The sequence below is a fragment of the Pinus tabuliformis genome, chromosome 7 (assembly GCF_031772625.1).
Source record: "Pinus tabuliformis cultivar Carrire ecotype Pingquan chromosome 7, CPIR1, whole genome shotgun sequence".
Lineage (NCBI taxonomy): Eukaryota > Viridiplantae > Streptophyta > Pinopsida > Pinales > Pinaceae > Pinus > Pinus tabuliformis.
The window spans coordinates 1,426,937,474-1,426,961,287 of NC_142293.1; the positions used below are offsets into that span (position 1 = coordinate 1,426,937,474).

The 23,814-nt window shown below is 32.7% G+C and overlaps 3 protein-coding genes across 4 annotated transcripts; all 3 read right to left on the reverse strand.

The window, feature by feature from the left end:
- Window positions 1-13,231: 13,231 nt before the first annotated feature.
- On the reverse strand, window positions 13,232-14,741 carry LOC149253034 (ABC transporter I family member 17-like). Its single transcript, XM_089459855.1, has 4 exons — window positions 14,479-14,741; window positions 14,038-14,388; window positions 13,658-13,845; window positions 13,232-13,527 (listed from the first exon to the last, which is right to left on the reverse strand). Exons 1-4 carry the CDS (start codon window positions 14,489-14,491, stop codon window positions 13,273-13,275), a joined length of 807 nt encoding a protein of 268 aa, XP_089315981.1. The 5' UTR covers window positions 14,492-14,741; the 3' UTR covers window positions 13,232-13,272.
- A 5,136-nt stretch (window positions 14,742-19,877) lies between these two features.
- On the reverse strand, window positions 19,878-20,522 carry LOC149253035 (alcohol dehydrogenase 1-like). The gene is made up of 2 exons (XM_089459856.1): window positions 20,473-20,522; window positions 19,878-20,326 (listed from the first exon to the last, which is right to left on the reverse strand). The coding sequence occupies exons 1-2, from the start codon at window positions 20,500-20,502 to the stop codon at window positions 20,111-20,113; spliced, it is 246 nt and encodes an 81-aa protein (XP_089315982.1). The 5' UTR covers window positions 20,503-20,522; the 3' UTR covers window positions 19,878-20,110.
- A 246-nt stretch (window positions 20,523-20,768) lies between these two features.
- Window positions 20,769-23,809, reverse strand: LOC149253036 (alcohol dehydrogenase-like). 2 transcript variants are annotated; one of them, XM_089459858.1, is made up of 3 exons: window positions 22,636-23,809; window positions 20,935-20,980; window positions 20,769-20,823 (listed from the first exon to the last, which is right to left on the reverse strand). In XM_089459858.1, the coding sequence occupies exons 1-3, from the start codon at window positions 22,828-22,830 to the stop codon at window positions 20,780-20,782; spliced, it is 285 nt and encodes a 94-aa protein (XP_089315984.1). In that variant the 5' UTR covers window positions 22,831-23,809; the 3' UTR covers window positions 20,769-20,779. The 2 variants fall into 2 exon arrangements, 1 of the variants encoding a protein (XP_089315984.1); XR_016267024.1 differs by lacking the exon at window positions 20,935-20,980 and having other exon boundaries at window positions 20,775-20,823.
- Between the last annotated feature and the right edge of the window lie 5 nt (window positions 23,810-23,814).

Consider the following 23,814-nt stretch of genomic DNA (forward strand, 5'->3'; position numbering starts at 1 on the left):
TTAACGTATGTGGTTTTTCTTCTTTCGATCCTTCTTCTTCTGTAGAGTCTGAATCATCATCCTTTAGTTCAAAATCCATCTTCTATTCTTTCTCCCTTGGTAGGACTTAATGTTTGATAACATCTTTCACTTCTCTAAATACCACATCTTGACTGTACATAACCTTCTTTGTTTATGGATTCCAAATCTTGTAACCTTTTAAACTATCTTTATAACCAACAAAGATGCAACTTTCAGATTTGTTATCTAACTTAGTTATGTTTTCCATTGGTACATGTACATATGCAACACAATCAAATACCCTAAGATGTGCGAGTGATGGTTTCTTACCATTCCATAGCACGCATAGAGTCTTATCATCCAACATTGATGAAAGTGATTTATTTACCAAGTAACATGCAATATAAATTGCCTATGCCCAACATTCCTTTCCTAACCCAACACCATTGAGCATGCTCTTTATTTTTACCATCAACATCCTATTCATCCTTTCTGCGACTCCATTTTGTTGAGGTGTGTATGGGGTAATTTTTCGTCTTGCTACACCAAATCATTTACAAAACTCTTAAAATTCCTTCCCATAAAACTCTCCACCATTATTCGTCCTCAACACCTTTATTTTCTTCTTTGTTTGGTTCTCCACTAGAACATTAAATTCTTTAAATTTGTCAGAGAGTTCATATTTCTTTTTGAGGAAATATATCCATGTATCTCTTGAGAAGCCATTTGTAAATTAGATGTAATGCACAGATTTACCCAATGATGGAATTGGCACAGATCCAAACATATAATTGTGCACTAGTTGTAGGATTCCCTCTACTCTCTTAGAACCAGAGGAGAATCTCACCCGATTCTACTTTCCATATAGACAATGTTCATCGAAATCAAAATCTAGAAACTAATTAGACATACCTTCTACCATACCATTACCATTCAATACTTGAAGCCCCTTCTCTCCAATATGACCCAGCCTTTGATGCCTCAACATACTCTTTTCTCTTGAAGCTACAAGATTTTTTCCTTCTTCTGCTCCATTATCTGGAAGAATGGAACTTTTCACCCAACACTAACAATGCTTCCTAATAACTTATTTAGAGTTCTAATTCAAACTTCCCTCAACAATACCATTTATCCTTGAACCATCCTACAAGTATCCTTTTCAAACACTATTTTTACACCCGCAACACTCATCTTGCTTACAAAAATCAAAATTCTAACTACCCTAGGATGTGCAGAACATCAGGGAGTGTCGTAATCCTTCCATCCATGAGCTTCAACTAGACTTTTCCTCGTCCTATAATTCTAGATCTCGATTATCTCCTAAGAAAACATCACCACCATCGAATATTTCATACTCATGAAACCACTCCTTGTAAGGAGTCATATGAAAAGATGTGTCTGAGTTAACCAACAATACCTCATGGTCTATTAGTGTACTTGAAGAAGCCAAGTACACATCCCATCCTTCATCTAAGGGGTATTTTTCTTCTATAGAGATAGCATCTTCATATCCCTTCCCTTTCTTTGCAGTTTTGGTTTTATAGTATTTCTTGTAATACCCTTCTTTCCCACATTTCCAACACGCTTTTGTGAACTTTCCTAAAGATTTCGATCTTCCTCTAGATTTATATCTCCCACTTGAGGACTTATTTCAATTTCTAGTTTGGGAGTGTTATCTTACAAACAAGGCATATTCATTTTGACTCTCCATGTTTTTCCATCTCATCTCCTTCAACAACAAGGATGAGACCATTTCATCAAATTTTAAGGTAGTTGCATGACTAAATATAGCAACAACCATACTATCCCATGAGTTTGGTAGAAAACATAACATAATAATGCACTTATCCTCATATGAAATCTTAATATCAATAGATAACAATTGACTCACCACAACATTGAAAGTGTTCAGATGCTCTGTCACTGAGTCTTTGTCCTTCATGTTTAGGTTATACAACTTTTTCCACAAGAACAATTTGTTCACTAGGGACTTAGACTGATACAAAACCCCTAACTTGTGCCACAAATCCTTTATTGTTGCTTCCTTTGACACATTCAGTGACACCAAATCTAAGAGACAATTGTATTGTGCTCTTTCCCTTTCGATCAAACTTCATACAGTGTTCTATTGGCATCCCTATCGGTGCAAATTTTGTATCCACACCAATCCACCCATCTTTATCCACTAACAACTTTTCCCTTTTGAACTTCTACCATTCAAAAAATCTTCCCATTAATTTTTTAGATCTCTAGTTTAAATTTTAAACTGCTCACCATTTTTTCCACCACAAAAACCATGATAAATTTAATAATAGACACCATCAAAGATGGTGAAAAATCTCCACATCTAATAATATATGCTCACCATTTTTTTCCACCGCAAAAACCATGATAAATTTAATAATAGACACCATCAAAGATTGTGAAAAATCTCCACATCTAATAATATATACTTCAATCAATACAATATTAAATGCATCATTGTCAAGTTTTTGGTTTTACCTTTATTTTAATAATTCAATTGTTTGAAACCGTAATCAAATGTCGGTATGCATCAATTCCAAGGAAATTGCAAGGCCATGCTGTAACATGAATGCCATTCAAGAACCTTCCCGGAGATTAAGTAGTGTCAAAAACTCGAAATTAATAATTAAGAAACTGATGTCAAACTTTGAGGGAGGGGTTTGATGGAGTGTTGCGGTGGGCCACAAAGGATTATACTGCATAATTTAAAATATCACGATTTCAATTTCCACTTTAGTATTATTATTATATTGCATAATTTAAAATATCACGATTTCAATTTCCACTTTAGTATTATTATTATTATATTGAATAATTTAAAATATCACGATTTCAATTTCCATTATTATTATTATTACGATAATTTTTTAATTTCAATGTTATGATTAAAATAATTTTTATTTATTTTTGATAATCTATATAAATCTATATCGATGAAAACGTGTTTTGAAATTGCAACATTGCCTCTATCAAAACCACTGCATTTTATATTATTAAATTGAACAAAAATGTTTCATTTAAACATGGAAAAGATACGGTTATAAAAGGTTAACACTATTATAATGTTGATTACTAAGGTTTTGACATTTTGATCGGGGAGGAGAGAGATTTATAATAATATTAAGGATTTTTTTAATTATTAATAAAAAAGTCATAAAGAATTAACAAAAACATTATGTACATTAAAGTTATATATTATGACTTTTTAAAAGCAAACACATATTTTTAATCATTAGAACTAATGATGTTTTTCTATTTTTTTTTTATGTTTTTTTTTTTTCATTTTTCTACCCATTATCACAAAATCACAAGTAACAACTTTCAAGGGATAAGACGATCCAAATTCAAGAAAAGTCACAACATTTCAATCAACCAACATGTGCCTTCTTCACATTACAACCACTCTATTGGATTAACTATAATCTTCTATTAACTTTTTGTAAGCAAAAACATTTAAACTCACTCCCCACCTCTCCCTGAAAAACATATCATCCAAGAAATTTACAAGTCAGTAAATTGTTGATGCTTCTCCTTTCATTAATTAAGGAGGATGGTGGGCATCTTGGCCCCATGTTCTGAGCGCTTACCACTTGTAATGTCTTAACACACAACTACTTTAATCTATCTTTGAAAACATCATTTGCCCACTCTCAAAGCTCCAAAAGAGAAAATAATTATGAGGATTATTTAGTGATGGTTATCTTTGTGCTAATTTAGGATCTTGGTAGCAACCTCAGAAGCACTAAGTTATTTAACAACACACTTGACTAATGATTAAAATTTGCTTTAATAGATTAGTGGCTTGTTTCAACACAACAATGATACGAACAAGACCGTGATCTACAAGTTTTTATATTAATTATGGCAAATGATGTGATTTATTTACTTGTTTTTTAATATTAGTTATATTCCATCTATTGATTCTTGGTTAACAAAACAACTAGCGATAATGGAAGATATCTTATGATAGGAAAAGGAAAGTATTTCCACAAAGTTCTATGGGATTTTCTCCATCCCAATAAACTTGGGTATGTGCCCTTACAATCAATGTGATTCTCTCTCTCTCTCTCTCTCTCTCTCTCCCAAGGAACATAAATGGAACACCTAACACATCTATCAATGTAGACTAGTGTGCTTCACTCAAGAGGATTCAAAACAAGCAATATTAGCACAAACTAGCCAAATGCCCAAAAACATTGGTGACAACTAGTTGGGCTTCATCTAAGGGATTTATACAAATGTTTAACTATGTTAGCAATTTTTAAAGGATTGGATGAATTTCCATTTTATTGGCTGTAATACTGTAAATATTATCTGAATTGAATCAATTTCTGCTTCATTGATCCTACTCATGAGGTTTGCTAAGGAGCTCAACATTCATAGAGCAAGGCAAAAGCTTCAAATTTGAAAAAATGGGATTCTCCTTATTTCACAAAAATAGGTAATGTTTGTATTAAAATTGGTTGTAGTTGAACGGTTGAACAAATTAAGATAAAAGGAAAATATGTTATCTATCTTGGATATTTAAGAATATATTAAAATTTCAAAATTGCTACAAGCTAGTTGTTGTAATTGTGTCATATTGAACCTATATCTATAATTATAGCTCACATATTACTTAATGAATTGATTTAACAAAAACATTACTTTGCAAAACAATACATGGACCTATTTTTCATGAAAGTCTTTCACTCTACTTGCTTCCTACTTGATACTAACTTTGGAAATTTCATTGGTTGAGCATATTTCTATGTTTCCTCTCATGCTTGGCACTTGTTGCATAATCTCTTCTTCTTTCATCTTCATTTCTTCATTCCTAAATAATCCAACACATTGAATGGGAAGGACAATGACCAAGGGTTTTCACCGATTCTCCAATAAAATCCCAATAAAATGATATATCCATTCTCTAATTTCATAACATATCTTATAACATGTGAACTTTCTTTCTAACGATTCATATATTTTTCCATAAGAATTACAATTCATTTTCCTTTTTCCTATATATTTCCAAATACAATTTCCTACCATATAAATCTCCATTGTCGATTTATACTTACATCCTTCCCATTTATAAGTTTAGAAAAACCAAGAATATAACTCATTACAATATTTCAAACTAATTTAAATTACTATATTTCAAACCAATGATCTTTGCTTTGTTTTAATTTGTTTTATATCAAATTTTAGGCCTCTTTATTATGTGTTATTTGGAGGACTATGCCAATTTAGAGATCAGATTTGACGAATTCCTGTAAATAAGTCATCCTGGAGATAAATTTTACTTAATCCACACTTTATGTTGGCTATTCGAGGGGGATTTCGTAGGATTGACTCAAAAATTGTGTACATTCAAATGGAAAAAGGCCTTGTTTCAGGAACAAATTTTCATTTTTATGTCTTCGTGTGTTTTGAAGCGATGTTACTATTGTTCCATAATGTTCAATGATAATATGTCTGGGTCCTCTGTTAGCAATTCCCGAGGCTTGAAATTGAGCTTTCAATAGTGCCATCACTCATCTGGTGAAACAAGACAATGGTGGAATTTGGTCACAATAGACTCTCACAGATTTGTGTGTTAGAGAATAAAGAGAGACCAAAGAGCGATTACACACAACACAAAACACACACTATGATATATTTATTGACCAGAACAGTTACACATATATAGGACATAAATCTTTGACTTTCACACATCTAGATCATAACTACAACTCATATATAGGAAACAACAACTTCTAGATTGATGCATGGGAACTCTCAATTACAACACATGGAAGAATTACTTCCAATACCCTCCCTTAATGCTTACATGGAAAACATGGAAAACACATATTACAACAACAAGGATAATCTTTTTATGACTGGTCTTAATCAACACTCACATCCACTTTGGAATCTCGCAAACACTGATCTTTCACGACCACATCTTCGAGCTATCACTTGACCTCCATTTAAAATGTAACTGCTTGTGACCATCATTAAAGAGATTTGCAAGATCAACAACATTGACACCTCGGCTTGTTGAGGCTTATGCGATAAGAGTCGTTAAGTAATGAACCATCCTATAGACCAACCACCACCTGTTGGATATTTCGCTTTCGGTTATCTGTCAGTTTCTAGGATGAAGGTTTGGATACTTAATGTGTTCAAAAGTTGATTAAACAACTTGACATTACTAACACACAATAATTGATGTTCCAGACACCGGGGCTTCGAGTTTAAGAACCACCAACCCTTTTTATAACCAATAAAAATACAAACACCAACCACCAAAACATACAAAGACAAAATCAATGACTGCTCTTTATTGATTTGTGCAGATCAAATCAAATATAATAATAATAACTTTGCATATTGGTATTTGCCATCAGATCTGCAATGTTTGGATCTCGATCTCTGGATAAACAATACCACAATATTTTATTAGTTTAGATCTAGAATGAGAAATGCCAACATTCCACTTGCATGCTACAGTTGTACATCTTGCACCATTTGATAATCTCGAGAACCACCATTTAAACATGTAGACATTGCTCTGAATTGTAGATCCACACTAGATCAAGCCAAATCTACGTTGATCTAACTTCTTCACAAGCATATATCTTCTTATTTTACAAAGATTTGTCCATAATGGAACTTCACACAACAACAACAACACATGATCTTCACAAGTCTCCTTTGCATGTAACTATCCATAATCCACACACAAATCAAATATTCACACAAAGAATAGATCAAATGTTCTTTTAAACTAATCTATGTACAAAGGAGTGTCATGGCTAAAATTGCATGATCTCAGCCCCTCTCTTGAGAGAGTCTGGGCTGAACCAACTTTGATACCATGTTAGAAAATAGAAAGAGATCAAAGAGCGATTACACAAAATAGAAAACACACACTATGATATATTGATTGATCACAACAATTACACATATGTAGGACATAAATCTTTGACTTCCACACATCTAGATCATAATTACAACTCATACATAGGAAACGAAAACTTCTAGATTGATGCTTGGGAACTCTCAATGACAACTCATGACAACACACATAAGCATTACTTCCAATACTCTGCCAGATCCATTTCTCATTAAGACATAGCAGCGTGTGGATGATTTGAACACGGATGATATAATTTCATGGAATGAAGCCGGATCAACGTTTATTGTTTGGCGACCTTCAGAATTCGCCAAAGATTTATTGTCCAATTACTTCAAACAAAACAATTTTTCAAGTAAATATGTTTTGTTACAATACCATGTTTTATCAATATCATATGCTCAATCAGTAGTCATTTCATATGACACTTGTTCATATGTCATTTTTTAAATTAATTAGTTAATTAAAACATACTACTTTTGAGATAATTTTCAGCCTTTGGTTCTTGACTACTATGAAAAATATTCTAGAATACTCTTTGTAAGTTAAATCCTCACCATCCATCTAATATTTATTGATAGTTAAATTAAAATTCTGAAAGCCATATTCCAAAACCACAAAACTATGATGTAAGCTAGAATTTATTATGTTTTCTCCTAAAGAATAATTAACTATAATATAAAAATATGAATAATGATGATGTAAGCAAATAAAAAAGTTAACTAGAAGATATTTAGTATTTTTTCTAAAATTCCGAAATATAATTTTAACAAAATTATAATTTTTTATTATTTAAAAAATATATTTAAATATATAAATAAATTTAATATTCAAAAAAATTATAATCACCGTTGAAAATGAAAATTTATAATTAAAAAAACATTTTAAATCCTAACTTTTTAATTATTAAAATAGAATATAAAATATTGGTAGGGAAAATAACACCTTTTCCATTATTAAAATATAATATAGAATTTTGGTAAGGAAAATAACACCTTATCAAGTAACTATTTAAACAGACCCACTTTACAAAATTAAAATAATCTTTTAAGATGAGTTAGATAACTTAGATAAACCCACCTTATAAAAATAAAATAATATATTGATATTATTCAGATAACTTATAAATCCGTTTAATAAAATTAAAATAATCGATTAATAATATTTTATAATTGAATGATTTAAAATCGTGATTAAAGCTGACGAACATCGATTTTGAAGTTTATAAAAGTAATGTGAAGCAGTTAACATCAATGTCAATGCAGTATCTTCGCCGAAATTAATCGCGGTAAATATCAATGCAGTATCCTCGGGACTAATTAATTGCGGGAATTAATTGGTGTCAATTTTTTGCTGAATTTTATCATGATTTTGCAAGAAAATCCAATATAAAAATGATAATTGTAAATTAAATTTGGTCAAATTTCGGTACAAATTTAAATGTAATGTTATTATAAAATATTTTTATTAAGAATTTAATTTGTGATAAATTAAATTGTGTAAATATAATATTTAAAGTTATTATAATAATATATTTATTAAAAATTTAATTTGTGATATCTAAAGTTATTATAATAATATATTTATTAAAAATTTAATTTGTAGAAATTGATTATGGAAAAAAACATCAATTTCATTTTTTATAAAATTTTAATAATTTTAAAATTAAAATTTTTATATTGATTTTCAAAATTTTAATTATTAAATATTTGATAATATTTTTATAAAATTACTTAAATTTATGAAATATTATATATTTTTTTTTATAAAGTGAAATATTTCTATTTTATAAAAGTTCAATTATATTTCAAAAAATAAAAATTAATATTTTTTTAATTATAAAAATTTAAATAATGAAAAAATTTAGTCTTTAAAATTTTCCTATCTTCTTAATCACTAAAACTACACTCAATTAAAATTTTAATTAAAAACCTTGCGTAACGATTATAATACATTTATTATTATTATGTTTGGATAAGGAACTTATCATGAAATATTTAATATATACCATGTATTCATTGTTCTGATTATTTCCTTATTTTGTGGTGTATAATTTCCTTCTGTAATGATCATGTCCGGATAAGGAACTTATCATGAAATTTTTAATATATACATTGTTGTAATTATTTCTTTATTTTGTGGTGTATAAATTTATTTATTTTTTTATTTAAGTGTAATAATAAAGTGTAATATATATATTTATTACAATATGTTTTTTTAGATTATTAATATTATTATTATAATAAAATTTTAAATAACATAGGAAATCATAAAATTTTTAAGTTAGTTTTAAATTCCAATCAAAAAAATCTAAGACTCAATCAAGGTTAGTATAAAGATACCAGGTCTGGTTAAACCATTGGGAGATGGGCGAGTATGTTGCTTTGCAAAACATTAATAACATTAAAAATATTGTTACTTCTAAGTTCAAAGAAAAGATGTGGTGTGAGAAAGATTTAGCAGCTAAAAGAAAATTAAGATATTATAAGGAGGTCATCAACCCCACCCTAGAAGATCAAAAGTATCTCTCTGTTTTAATTAGCTCAAAGAAGAAAATTAATATAGCTAAGATTAGAATGAACTCTCATGAGCTCCATAATGAAACGGTTGTTGGGCAGTTCCTAAAACACCATGGATGGAAAGGTTATGCCATCTCTGTGAGAATACAAAAGGTTATGCCATCTTTGTGAGAATACAAACATGGAGGATGAAAATCACCTTCTCTTAGAGTGCCCAACGTACAACCACATTAGATCTCATTTTCAAAATCTTTGTTGCAATACTGACCTTCCTAGCCTTTTACATTGTCAAAATTACAGTGAGCTTACAAGGCTCCAAGCTTTTTGAGCATAGGAATAAAATCTTAAATCAAACTAAATAATTCGTTTCTTTAGATCCGATAGACCAAAATTTGGTCTCAGTGGACCTTAACCATCACCATCATCACCATCAAATAAATTACGTATAAATAATTGAAATTAAATTTTAAAAATATTTATATCTAAAATTAATTTAAAAGGTATATATAAAGTTTAGTGGATATATTAATATAAAAATTATTAAAATAATGATGATAATGTAATGGTAATTAATGAGTTTAACAAAGTTTAATTAATTTGTATTGGAGTCATTTAATTTTATAATATATATTTTTTAACTATTAGAACATCATTTTTATAAGCTTTCACATTCTATGTGTGAAATGTAGTGTAAAATACATATACATGATAGACAATATTATTGAAATAAAAAATTCCACACTTCAAATTAGATATGGAGATATCTAAATATGACAATTGGAATCAAAATAATAAAGAGCAACAAAATTCTTTAAGTTTAGCATGGAATATATAAGATATGGAAATGGAAAATTGCAAAAAAAAAAAAAAAAAATACTAAAAAAACTAAAATACACTTTCTATAATAAATGCAAAATATGAAATGATATATAAAATGGTAAATAAGATTTAAAAAAATTATACATTTTAATTAAATATTTTATTTTTAAATTTATTCAATAAAATATATTATTAATTAAAAATAAATTATCTTAATGATGATGTCAATAATCAAAGTAAAGAGCTTTGAAATTAACATGGGGATCCTTGTAAGTGTTTAAATTAAAAAAACAAAAACAAAAAATAGGAACATTGCCACACATAGCTCTTGTTTTATTTTTAATAAAATTTTGAATGGAATTGTAATTTTTAATTATTTAAAATATATTTTTAAGTATATAAATAAATTCAATATACAATTAAAAATAAAATAAAATAAAAAATGATATATTATATGTAGTATAAAAGACAAATATGCAGAATTAAGAAAAATATAATAGATGTTAAAGTCTACTAAGGTGTACATGTTGTGACCTCTTAAAAAGAAACATATGTTCTTAACCATCATGTCCAATGGTGCCCTTCTATGTTCTTATTTCTTTTTCTCTTTCTCTACCAACCATCACAAAATCACAAGTGAACTTTCAAGGTATAAGACCATCCAAATTTGAGAGAAGTCACAACATTTCAGTCAACCAATATGTTCTTCACATTACAATCACTCCATTGGATTAAGAATGATATCCTATTGACCTTTTGTAAGCGAAAACATTCAAACTCGCCCTCTACACCTCCCTAGAAAACATGACATCCAAGAAATTGACAAGTCAATAAATTGCAAGTTCTTCTCCTTCCATTCATTAAGTTTGATCATGGGCATCTTGGCCACCATGTTTTGAGTACTCACAACATGTGATGTCTTAACACACCACTACTTTAATCTATATCTGAAAACATCATTTGCCTACTCTTAAAGCTCCAAAGGAGAACATAATTATGAGGATTATTTAGTGATGGCTATCTTTGTGCTAATTTAGGCTTAACTTGAGAAGCACTAAGTAATCCAACGTCACAGTTGACTAATATTTTTTAAAATTTTCTTTTATAGATTGGTGACCCCTTTCAACACAACAATGTTACTAAAAAGACCATGATCTACAAGTTTTAATATTAGTTGTGGCAATTGGTGCAATTTATTTACTCATTTTAAAAGATTAGTTATCATTCCATCTATTGGTGGTTGGTTAACAAAATTAGTGACGGTGGAGGATATTTTATGATCAGAAAAGGAAAGAGTTGCCACAAAGTTCTATGGGATTTTTTGCATCTTATTCAACATGGGCATGTGTCCTTACTCACAACTAATGTGATAGTGGTCTCACTCAACTCTGCCACAAAGTTCTATGGGATTTTTTGCATCCTAATCAACATGGGCATGTGTCCTTACTCACAATTAATGTGATAGTGCTCTCACTCAACTCTCTCTCTAGAGATTAACAATGTAATACATGTCGGGGATTTTTTCCTTAAGTAAACCTAAGGAATGTCCCCCCACCTTTATAGATGTCATCCATAGTAAATCTATCAATATAGAGTAGCGTGTTTCACTTAAGCGGATTGAAACCAAGCAATTGTTAGCACAAAACCAGCAGAATGTCCAAAGATATTGGTGACAACTAAATGGGCTTCAACTAAGGGATTTATGCAAAGATTTAACTATGTTAGCAATATTCAATGGATTGGATAAATTTACATTTCATTGGTTATAATACAAATATTATGTCAATTGAACCAATTTCAGCTTCATTGATCCTACTCATGAGGTTTGTTAAAGAGCTCAACATTCCTAGAGTAAGGCAAAAAACAACTTCAAATTTAAAAAAATGAGATTATTCTTTTATTCACAAAAATAGATTTAATTTGTATTAAATTTGGTTGTGGTTGAAGCATTTAACAGATTAAGATGATGTATTTTATAATTTGGATATTTTAGAATATCTTAAAAATTCAAATTGCTATAAGATAGTTGTTATAATTATGTCATATTTAACTTATATTTATAATTAATAAAATGATTTAACAAAAACATTACTTTGCAAAACAATACATAGACTATTTTTTATAAAAATCTTTTCCTCTACTTCTTTCCACTTATATTAACTTCAGAAATTTAATTGATTGAGCATATCTCTATGTTGCGTCCCATGATTTGTGATTGTTGCGTAATCTTTCTTTTTTCACCTTCATTTCTTTATTCCTAAATTGAATAAAAAAGACAATGAAGAAGGATTTTCATCTTCATTTCTGTATTCCTAAATTGAATAAAAAAGACAACGAAGAAGGATTTTCACCCTTCTCCAAAAAAATTCCATTAAAATGATATCAACCATTCTCTAATTTCTTAACTTATCTTGTAACATGTTAACTTCTTCTTCTTCTTCTTTTTTTCTTTCTGATTTTCTATAAAAACTGTAAATTCATTTTCTTTTTCTTATATATTTCCAAATACAATTTTATACGCAGTTGTCTTTAGTGAGATTTTTGGAAGCTTTTCCGATGGGTTTTTCCGATCAAATTTCTCTAAAATCCGGCAGCAATTTATTGAAATCCCAAAGTTGATAGGTAATTTCTGCACAATCAAAGCGTCCCAGGGTTTTTCAGGTGCTGAATCCAAATATGCAGTTAAAAAACCATTTTAAATAATACAAATCCAGATTTAACCTCAATTTTTTCCACCGGATTCCAACACCTGAATCTCCAAAAAATCACACTAAAGACAACTCCATGTAAATCTCCATTATTAATTAATTTATTCTTACAGCTTCCCCATTTGTGAATAAAAAAAAACCAAAAATACAACTCATTACAGTATGTCAACATTTGTGAATAAAGAAAAACCAAGAATACAACTCATTACAGTATCTCAAACTAATTTAAATATCATCTCATTACCATATTTAAAAACAAAACTGGGAAGAACACACTGTTAAAACAGAAAGTTTCTTTTATATATTATCTCATTATTATTCAGGAACTCAATTCAAGGAACATGCGAGCCATGGGATGGTTGGCATTGGAGAGCTGATCGGGTTTCAGAGTCTCCACAATCTGCCCGTCCACCAACAGAAACACGACGTCCGCGACCCTCTGAATCTGTTTCACACTGTGGGACACCATGATTATGGTCATTCCCCTCCCCCTTTTCAGCTTCCCGATCGACTCCTCGATGTGCTGAGTCGAGATGGGATCCAGAGCGCTCGTCGGCTCGTCCAGCAACAGCACCTGTTTACATTTAAAACACAACCAAAAGATCTAAAAATTGAAATCCCCTTCTCCGACCCCAGAAAAGTAATTAATTAAATACCCCAAATCCCGCACAATTGTAACCAAATTTAAGGAAAAGTAGCCGGACCTCGGGCTCATTGGCGAGAGTCCTGGCCAACGCCACGCGCTGCGCCTGCCCGACGGAGAGACCGTTCGCGGATCTGGAAGCGAGGGAAGAATCCAAGTCTGCAAAACCTAGATATTTGGTCACCTCCTCCTCTGACAATTTTTTACCGCGCAGAGCCGGCCCGTACCTTATGTTATCCCCCACGGTTCCTGTGAATCAAAGAAATGGAAATGGGAATCCATCAATATATATCATCCAGTAAGAACAGAGTAAGAACAGAGTATCAATACAGATATACATAGCCTTGTTTTGGATTGGAGTAATTTTCAGACCACATTCTCAAAATTTATACAATATTGATTACGCCAAACATATATATATATATAAAATTGATTACCGACCATCGAAGAGCGCCGGCGTCTGGAAAAGCATGCCAACGCGCCGCCGGAGAGCGAGCACATCGAGCTTGGTAATGTCGTGGTAGTCCAGGAAAACAGAGTCGGCAGGCGGTTCCCAGAGCCTGTTCAAAGCCCTCAGGAATGTGGATTTGCCGCTACCGCTGGGACCAATTACACCCACCACCGTCCCCTTCCATATATCCACCGACACTCCCGACAGAAGGCACCGCCCCTCCTCCGATTTCCTCTGCAGATTTCTGATACTCATTTTCGGATGGAGATCGCCATTACCCGAACCCTCCACATTCTCCTCGTCGATGCGCAACAGCAGCGCCTCTCGCAATCTATCGGCTCCTTCAGAAGCCCGTAACTCATCGTCAGAAAAAATATTTGGGAATTTATATATGTAATGGCAAAAACACAGATATGTGAGTAAATGCATACCTTCGAATTCCATCGACCGACCTGCAATCTCGACCGCAACTGAATCTTTCCAAGTCCGATAAAATTCAAGAAACAACGATATCCACTCCTTGAAAGCCTAGGCTGTAGCTCCGCCTCAGCTTTCAGGCTGTAGCTCCGCCTCCCACTGAGAGTATGAATTTATGTTTGGTATGGATTTCGCCAGTTAGCTTTCCCCCAGTTGTGCCTCACCCCTGGATGTGCCTGGAAAACTACCAGTCGTCTCTCCGATGGCAGAGCCCATTTTTAATTTAATAAATACAATTTATAATACGGAAACTACCATTCAATCACGGAATTTGGACTGTGCTGGGTACGGCAAAAAGTGTACACCTGGCGCCGATGTCACATGGTGAAGCTTTTTAATAGGTTTTTGACCAATGCCAATTTGGGAGTTATAAATGCAATAGTCTAATTATTCGGAGGAATTGCTTGGAAAGTTATGGAAATTTCGATAAGGATTTTTGTAAATGTAAATTTGGAAAGTTATGGAAATTTCGGTAAAGGATTTTTGTAAATGTAAGTTATAGTTGTTAAATTTCAAAATTTTAGGTGTTTTAGACGTTTTTGATGGTGTTGAATCCATTTCCATCATCAAAAACACGATTCAAACACTGACTCTACAAGATTTTTTGAAATTTTTTTGCCTAGACTCTAGCCACTTTTGGCCATCCGGGCAATTCCTCCGCCTGGATAAACGACTCCATTATAAATGTTTTATCTAAATTTTCTAGAAGAGGAATATTGAAGTCATCATTATTTTATTTAAATTTTGTACACCTCTAAGATTTCTAGATCTCAAATTGTCAAATTCAATAATTTTAAAGAGAGTTTTATTCACTTAGATTATAAACTTTTCAATTATTTAAATATATATAATTTCTTTTTCCATAAAATTTACATTTTATTAAATATTTTTGTTCAAAACCGCTCATAACTCAATTATTTAAATACATATATATAAAATTCCAAGAAAAATTACATTTTATTAAATATTTTTTTTTTCAAAAATAAGAAAACTTGTCATAATTCAGTTCTCAAATCAATAAAAATGACAACCATCACGGATAAATGTAAATAGATAGAGTCACATTATAAAAATAAAATAATATATTAATATTAGTGAGATAATTATCTAGATAAACTTATTTGGTAAAAATAAAACTGTGTATTAATTATGTAAACTGACTAATTTCAATATGTGTTTGGATACTTGAACTTACACGCTTTGGGAAAAATATTGTTCACCAAATCATTCGAACTAAGATCTTTTAACTATTTATAAATATAAATTAATATATAAGTATAAATTTCAAAAAACATATAATAGTATTCTTGATCATGGGAATTCTTAACTTGTAAATATTTTGTTGCAATGGGTCTATAATTTTGTTTTTTTTTGTTTTTTATAAGAAAAAAAAGCTGTATTATATTCATATATATTCGGAGTATACATCATATGGCAGATAGTAGGAGAAATCCCAAATAGGTCATGAAGAGAGATCACGAGAAAAAACTATAAGATCCCCAAAACATACAAGACAGAGGGATGATATAGATCCATATCATATGAGAATATGACAAATACCGTCTCTGAACATATCAAAATACTAGCAATTGTCCCAAAAGGTACAAAGAGAGGCCGATAGGATTATTAATTTGGAATTGTAAAATTTAGTAGCAAATATTGCAGAGGGAAATCTCATGATATTACAGAATGAAATCCCATCCTATTACAAGTAAAACTGAGAAATTTCATATACCACAATACAAGTAAAACTGAAACCAATCTTGTAGAGTGAAATCCCATCATATTACAAAATGAAATCTCATTATATAGGATTTATTAGGGTGATTACAGAGAAAATTAACATAAGTGGAGAGCTGATTCAGAAGGTATGACATGGACTCTGTAGAGTGAATCCCCTAATCTTGTAGAGTGAATCTAATCATACTACAGAATGAAATAGAAGTCTAAAGGATTTATCAGAGACATTACAAAGAACGCTATCACAATGGAGAGCTGCTTCACAAGGCAGGACATGGATTCTGCTTATTCACCACAGAAACTCTTGTTGTTGAAGATGAGAAGCAGCACAAAAGTAAGTCATTCAACAACTACTACAAACTTACAACAATATTAACATCCTGCAAATATTCTCATCTATGAGGAGCTTTGGGGGCCTATAGATTACAAGAGAATAGCAGAAATTTTTCACTAAACATGTAAGTAGCGTACTGATCATCTTGGCGGTTGGAGACAGAACTGGTGTTGAAGCTCTCTTTCCTCACAAACCCAGCAGGGGCTTTCTTGTCATGATTCTGAGTACAAAATTTGACTGTCATTTTCTGCATCTTTCTATTTATATACATTGTTTGAACTCCTGTACAAAATTTCCCACAGAATAGAAACAAAAGATATTACAAGTGACTTAAGCTATTTGGCTAGCTAGAAAGGAAAAGAATTCAAAACAAAGATGTTATTACTAATCAAGTTTGACACCAGAATAGATATGCATATTAAGGGACACAACCACCTTTAAAGGAAAAGAAACAAATAATACTAAGATCCCCAGATATATATATAACAATAGTGTGGAGTTATTTCAACGAGGCTTGTCAAGGTAATCCCAGCGATTGTGGATCATGAGTCATTACTTTAAGAGACAATTACGAAATCAGTTTCAAAGCAGAGCTGTAGGAGATGGATCAAACAACAGAGCAGAACTTTATGCTTTTTGGTAGATTCTGAAAATAGCAATAGAGAAAGGTTTAAATTGTCTACAGGTGATAAGAGATTCCAAACACATTGCAGAGAGGTCGATTCCAAACACATTGCAGAGAGATGTTGGAAGACATGGAACAAGAAATGTAGGCAATCAAGAATAAGCTAAAGGCAACACATGATAGGAAGAAGAGTTATACATATTGAAAAAAGTTGTTTAAGGAGTTTTAGGTTGTGGAATAGGTGTACTTGAGCATCAAACCAAAGAAGAGCTCGTTACAAATTTGATCATGTACCAAGTTAGCACCACGGTTTTGTGGACCCTTTAGTATCATTGAGATGATTGGGCTAGTAGCCTATCGACTTGAAATGCCTCTGATAGTGAAAGTCCATGATGTTTTCCATGTGTAACTACTTAACAAGTATGCTAAGTATGTTGATCATGTGATTGAATGGTCTATATTGCAGGTGGAACCAAATGGAAAATTCCCGCTGGAGCCTTAGTGTATATTGCATAAAAAGGTGCTCATGCTGTGGAACTGAGAAATCAAGCAGGTTAAAGTGCATTGGAAGCACTTTAGGACCGATGAAGCTAAATGGGAGATGGCAGATCAGATGTGGGCTATGTATCCTTCCTTGTTTGCTAGTTGAGGCAAAGTAGTTTTGGTATGGTGTTTTGGTATATGTTCTGGTATATGTTTTGACGATTTTTCTATATGTAGATATGTATATGTATGTAAATACCACCATGAGCTATGTTATAAAGCTCCAATAAGAAGTATGGGTGTCATTTCATTATGATGTCATGTTATTATGTTGTTATGTTGGTTTGCTTTTAGCAAGGGTTATCATTGTAAATATTGCATCGAGCTATGTTATAAAATTCCATGGGTAGTATGTTTTCTTTTCATCAGTTTTTCTGAGGTCTTGGTGTGCTCTAGCACTAAGAACGATGTTCCCCAAGGGGGATGGTTGTGTAATAGCCCTTGTGAAAATTACATGTAATAAAAATAAATAAAAGAAAAATAATAACCACGGTTGATGGGACACTTATTCCAAATTGAATGTTGGGAAAGACATCCTAAGTGGTGTTCATTTGGTTTATTATGGCTAAGGAAATTGGCAAAGGCAATGGCTAAGGCTTTGGAAAGGCAAAATGGAATTTTTGACACATATATTTATGAAAATAATGGAAATTAGGAGAGAAAAGGGAGGTGAAAGGTCACATGTTGCATGTGAGGAGGAAAATGAAGAAAATAGAGGCCTCACTAATAAAAAGGATTCTTAGGATCAATGGGTAAAATTTTATCAGTTGATTTTTGGAGCTCTCTCATTATTATCTCTCTCACTCTCTCTCACTCTTAGATTTTTCTTAGAGCAAGAAAGGCAAAGAAGGCAACAGGAAGGAAAGATCAAGTAGGGAAAGGCAAGATCAAGCAACTACAACAAGATTCTCTGCAGGTATCGATTTGCATGTGTATTTTCCTTGTTAGATTTGGCATGCATGGTATTGCATGTGGTTCTTTGGTGTTGTGGCATGGGTTTTCCCAGGTGTAAAATTATTTTCAGCCTAGCCTTGTCATTTCAACATAGCCATGGTGTGATGGGGTTATCATGTTTTGGTTGAGCTGGATTTCTAGATGGATTCGAAGTCGAGTGGGGTGGATATCCAAATGATAGAGCACATGACCTAGTGGTCCCTAAACCAGACTGTGGATCACAGTAAAGCCACTGGCCTAGTGACCCCTGAGCCACATTGTAGGTTGCAGTAAAGCCAAGATTGTGTTGCCTTAGTGGGCCTAGGAATACTTGCCAATGAATGGAAGGATATACAGTAAAGCCAAGAGGTGGTTTTCTCTCAGTTGGGCCTAGTAATCCTGGGTTTGGAATATGCGATAAAGCCTGGAGAGTGGGTCTCGATTTAGGGCCTAGTGATCTGGGTTTGGATTGCGGTAAATCCCGAGAGACTAAGAGGCAGGAAAATTCCTCACAGTGTAGGTGGAGAAATCCGGTGGAGTTCATGCTTGTTTGGACCAGTGATTGGGTGGAGATCAGAATAAAGCATGTTATGATGTGTTCATTGTGTTAGCTTAGTGATCTAGGATGGATTATGGTAAAGTATGGTTTCCATTGATGAGGGAGAGGTGGTTTAGCCTCGATATTCCCTGGTTGGTTCTGTTGTTTTGAGTTCCACATTCATGCTTGGAATATGGCACGAGGGTGAATGGTTGAAGAGAGATTTGGCTTAGCCATTCTATGGGCTGGTGGAACACGAAAGTCCCATCCTGGGTTTGGTTTTTGCATCATTAATGAACTGATATATTGTTCAAGTAAGCACTGAGGATGCAGAACAGATGGATGGAGATGATTGAATACCCCATCTGGACCTTCTCATTCAATCTATTTCTAATCAAGCTATTATAGTAATGACCTTTTGTATGGCTGTTTTGGAAGCAGTGTCAAAACTTAAACATCATACTTACCCTAAAATTATTAAAACTGTTTACACGCTTTCCAGGACTTTAATTGCATACCATAGTTACACATAAAAGCCACGACAATAATCACATAACAGTTTGAAATAGTTCAGCATGCCTTCATAACATTGGAGATATTCCAACTGTGTTCATATTTTTCACTAATCTTGGATGGCTTTAATTACAGTTCTCAGACCCTCTCCTTTAAGCATGTGATCAAATGCCTTGTTGATGTCAGCAAAAGAAACCTTGTCTGTAACAAATTTATCCAGTTGAAGCTCCTGCAAATTTAACAATCAAGGAAGGAAAGATTAAAACCATAATTATAACTCTAATTAGATATGATAAGCATAGATTGCTCCCGTCATGGTACGGACAAAAAAAAACAACTGGGAAATATGACCACACAGTATTATCTACAATTATGGTTTAAATAAGCTGTTACAACTATGTTATGAAGTCTTACCCCATTCAAATACATCTCTACAAGGCCTGGAAAATCAGTACGAGGCTTATAATTTCCAAAGAAGGTTCCTTTCAACGTTTTCTCGCTCAGAAAGTTTACAGGATTCGTTTTAAAGACTGCGTCTGAACGAGGGACCCCTGTTAAAACGGCTACACCCCAACCCTGCAAAAACAGAACTCTGATATCAAACATATGCATTGCCTGCATTTTCTTAATTAAATCGAAGCAATCAGTTTAAACTTTAAAGCTACAGCTTAGAATTGAAATGATTGATGTATCTTAAACCAAAGGAAACCAAGAGCTAGTACATCATGGCAGCATTCCAAAGCTTGAACCATGGCCTCAATACTCCCTGTGCATTCGAACGCTGCAGTCCACCCCTCCATCAGTTTTTTTCCGCAATTACCTGTAAACATTTTTTATAAGTGTTTGGAAATTAAGAGTCTACACTGCTTTGAATGGATGGTGAATGAGTGCACTCCATGCGAAAACTTAAAATCTCCCCCACCTAAGTACTAAAGTACCACACTAGTCAAAAGCAACCAATACTCTGATCTGGGAGAGAGTTTGATGATCATTTTGGGCAGCTCAACGTACCTCCTGAATAGGTTTTTCTTACTCTTTAGGGTTTATAAATTCCGTTACTCCAAATTGTTTTGCTGAGAAAGGAAAGATTACAAGAAAGGGTTAAAAAGGCAATTCTACAAGTCAACATATCAACATATGTACACAGATTTTCCACATAATTCATAGGAGTAAAGTATGAATACCTTTGTAAACTAAGTAGTCAAATAACGGCATACAAGAAGCCTCTCGCTCCACGAACACAAAATTGTAAACTAAGTAGTCAAATAACTGCATACAAGAAGCCTCTTGCTCCACAAACACAAAAGAAAAAAATCTCTTACACCTTAATATTAAAAGATAAAATTATTATTTATAAATATTTTAACATATACAATTTGGTGCTTGGTGCTTTTTTCTGTTCTTCTCAATACAACAAGATTCAGTGCTACTTCAAATTCAATTTGCCACAAATATTCTGCACTGCCTATTATTCACTTTTCAACATAATATATGGACACTCTCTCAAGGAGGTAGCAGAATTTTGACCTACACCATTTGATGCTCATGTTTCACATTTCAGCTCGCACAGATGGTAGGGTTCTTTAAGCAAATTAAGAGAAACATTGAAATTGCAAAATTCTGCGTAGTACAATAACTTGTCAAGAGCTTGAAAATATATCTTATATTGATTCAGTACCAATAAATCAAATGATTGAACAAGCTTATTGAAGCCTACAAGGATAGAACTATTATGAAGAAAACAGAAAAACAGTATCCAAATGGCCATATGGTGATGGTCCTTTTATGGCACAATCGGTTATAACAAATTAAAAATGAAAGGAATTCAGCTATACTAAGTTACAGAAACCTTGTTAATTTAAGCAATAAGTTCAAGGATTGTTCGAGAGCTTCCAATTTAATACAATCTGTTAAACGATATTTTACTTTAAAAATGTGCAGAACAATTAGGTTCCAGAATCCCCAAAATTTACCATGATGATAGACTTGCATTACATCACTCGGATGAATGAGGTCCTCATTAAAGTTTCCCATAATGTAGAGATATCCATGAAAGTAACACCATGAATTATGTGCAAATTCCTCAAATTTACAATAACATGATGTTCCATGCGGTTCAGCCTCAAATTTTGCTGGATACTCTCTCAAGGAGATTACAGAATTTCAACATACGGTATTAGATGCTCATGTTTGACATGTCTGCTCACACGGAAGATAGGGTTCTTGATGTAAATTAAGAGAAAAATTCAAACTGCAAAATTTGTGTAGAACAATAACTCATCAAGGGCTTGAAATATAAAACTTGAACAAGCAATTTAAAAGGGGATTAAAAAATCACTTCGAAAAGGACCAAAACACACAGGGCAATTGGGAAAAAAAATCTTCTTTTGATTCACTACTAACAAATCAAATGATTGGCCAGCTTATTGAAGCCAACGAGGATAGAGCCATTATGAAGAAAACAAAAAAGCGGTATCCAGTTGGAGATATGGTTATAGTCTAATTATGGAATGATCAGTTATAATACATTAAAAAGAATGGAATTCTCAGCTATGGCACGTAACAGAAACCTTGATAGTTTGGTCAATAAGTTCAAGAATTGTTCGAGAGCTGATGTGCTAAACGATATTTTACTTCAAAAATTGCAGACCAATTAGCTTCCAAGATCCTTAGAATTTAGGATCATGATAGATTTGCATTACAGCGCTCGAATGAATGAGGTCCTCATTAAAGTTCCCCGTCATGTAAAGATATCCACGAAAGCAACAGCATGAATTATGTGCACAGAATAGTCCCTAGAAAAAGGTTTGAGGACTTTAAAACTGCAACATATACTAATATGCATACAGTGGAACATAAAGAGGGCACTTGTTATTAGTACTTACAGCAAGCCCAACAGCCCCCAGGCCAAACACTGCTACTATCGAACCCTTCTTGGGTTTGCCTGCGTTCAAAGTAGCACCCATCCCTGATTCCACAACAGAGAAGAATTTTACACAACAATTCCAGTCAAAGAAACCATTATGAATGATTTTATAATTATTAACAGTACAGCGAGCGAAAGTCCTCGCAATTGACATGCCCACTTTGTAAAACACTATACATTGTCAACGAGGTCAATTATTTCATTTCTTCAGTCAAACTTAATATATTATCATCTCAAAATTACTTATAAAATCTTCTACAATTCAGGAAAGTAGTTTTTGCATAAATGGCAGGCTGCATCCAGACTTGGAGTCGCTCTGCATTGAGTAAATTCTGTTTTGATAGGAGATCCAAGGGCAATATAGGCCTTGCGGGGCAGGGGGTGTTTAGAGATGAGCATGGTAACATTCCAGGGAGGTTAGACAAGTTTTGGAATAGAATACCTAACAGGTAAGCAGAGATAACTTGTAAAATCTTCTACTATTCAGGAAAGTAGTTTTCGCATTAATGGCACGCTGGATCTAGACTTGGAGTCCCTCTGCATTGAGTAAATTCTGTTTTGATAGGAGATCCAAAGGCAATATAGGCCTTGCGGGGCAGGGGGTGTTTAGAGATGATCATGGTAACATTCCAGGGAGGTTAGACAAGTTTTGGGCACAACACACACACATATATATGAGAGCACTGGATTTATCAGAGGGTTGGTGGATGGGAGATTGCTGAAGAAGCTGTGGTCTCTTTCCCAATTTCCCTGTGATCCCAGTTTCTGTGGGAAAACTCTCAACATCCAATAAAGGTTGCCAACTACACTCAAGGGAATCAAGTTTTTCTTAAACTCTCAATGAAATTTTGTTTTTTCCTTCTAGCAGAACCCTTTCATTCAGATGTGCTTTTGCATGCTGCAATCTAGAAAAGCTTCTTGTCACTTTCATCGTGCCAAAACATGAAGAGTGTAAGTTTCAGACAATAATCACAGACAATAATCTAAAAAGATTTTGCGAACAATAAAACCCTGAAAAGCATTCTTTCAGATTTAATTGTTCAGAACAGAAAACTTGCAAAAGTCTGCAACTGGTTAGTTGATGAGAGCAGTGAAGAATTCCTTCAAATCATGAAAAAAGTGATGTCTATAAATATTT

Excerpts from the sequence above, each read along its gene's own strand:
- LOC149253034 (XM_089459855.1), bottom strand. Across the intron at positions 13,846-14,037 it reads GACGCCGGCGCTCTTCGATG|GAACCGTGGGGGATAACATA; the intron begins GTCGGTAATCAA and ends TTTGATTCACAG. Across the intron at positions 13,528-13,657 it reads CTCTCGCCAATGAGCCCGAG|GTGCTGTTGCTGGACGAGCC; the intron begins GTCCGGCTACTT and ends AAATGTAAACAG.
- LOC149253035 (XM_089459856.1), bottom strand. The coding sequence starts at position 20,502 with ATGGTTCAAGCTTTGGAATGCTGCCATGAT. Across the intron at positions 20,327-20,472 it reads CTTTGGAATGCTGCCATGAT|GGTTGGGGTGTAGCCGTTTT; the intron begins GTACTAGCTCTT and ends CTGTTTTTGCAG.
- LOC149253036 (XM_089459858.1), bottom strand. The coding sequence starts at position 22,830 with ATGTCAATTGCGAGGACTTTCGCTCGCTGTACTGTTAATAATTATAAA. Across the intron at positions 20,981-22,635 it reads TGGGGGCTGTTGGGCTTGCT|CGAGAGGCTTCTTGTATGCC; the intron begins GTAAGTACTAAT and ends GTGTTCGTGGAG. Across the intron at positions 20,824-20,934 it reads TGACTACTTAGTTTACAAAG|CAAAACAATTTGGAGTAACG; the intron begins GTATTCATACTT and ends TTCCTTTCTCAG.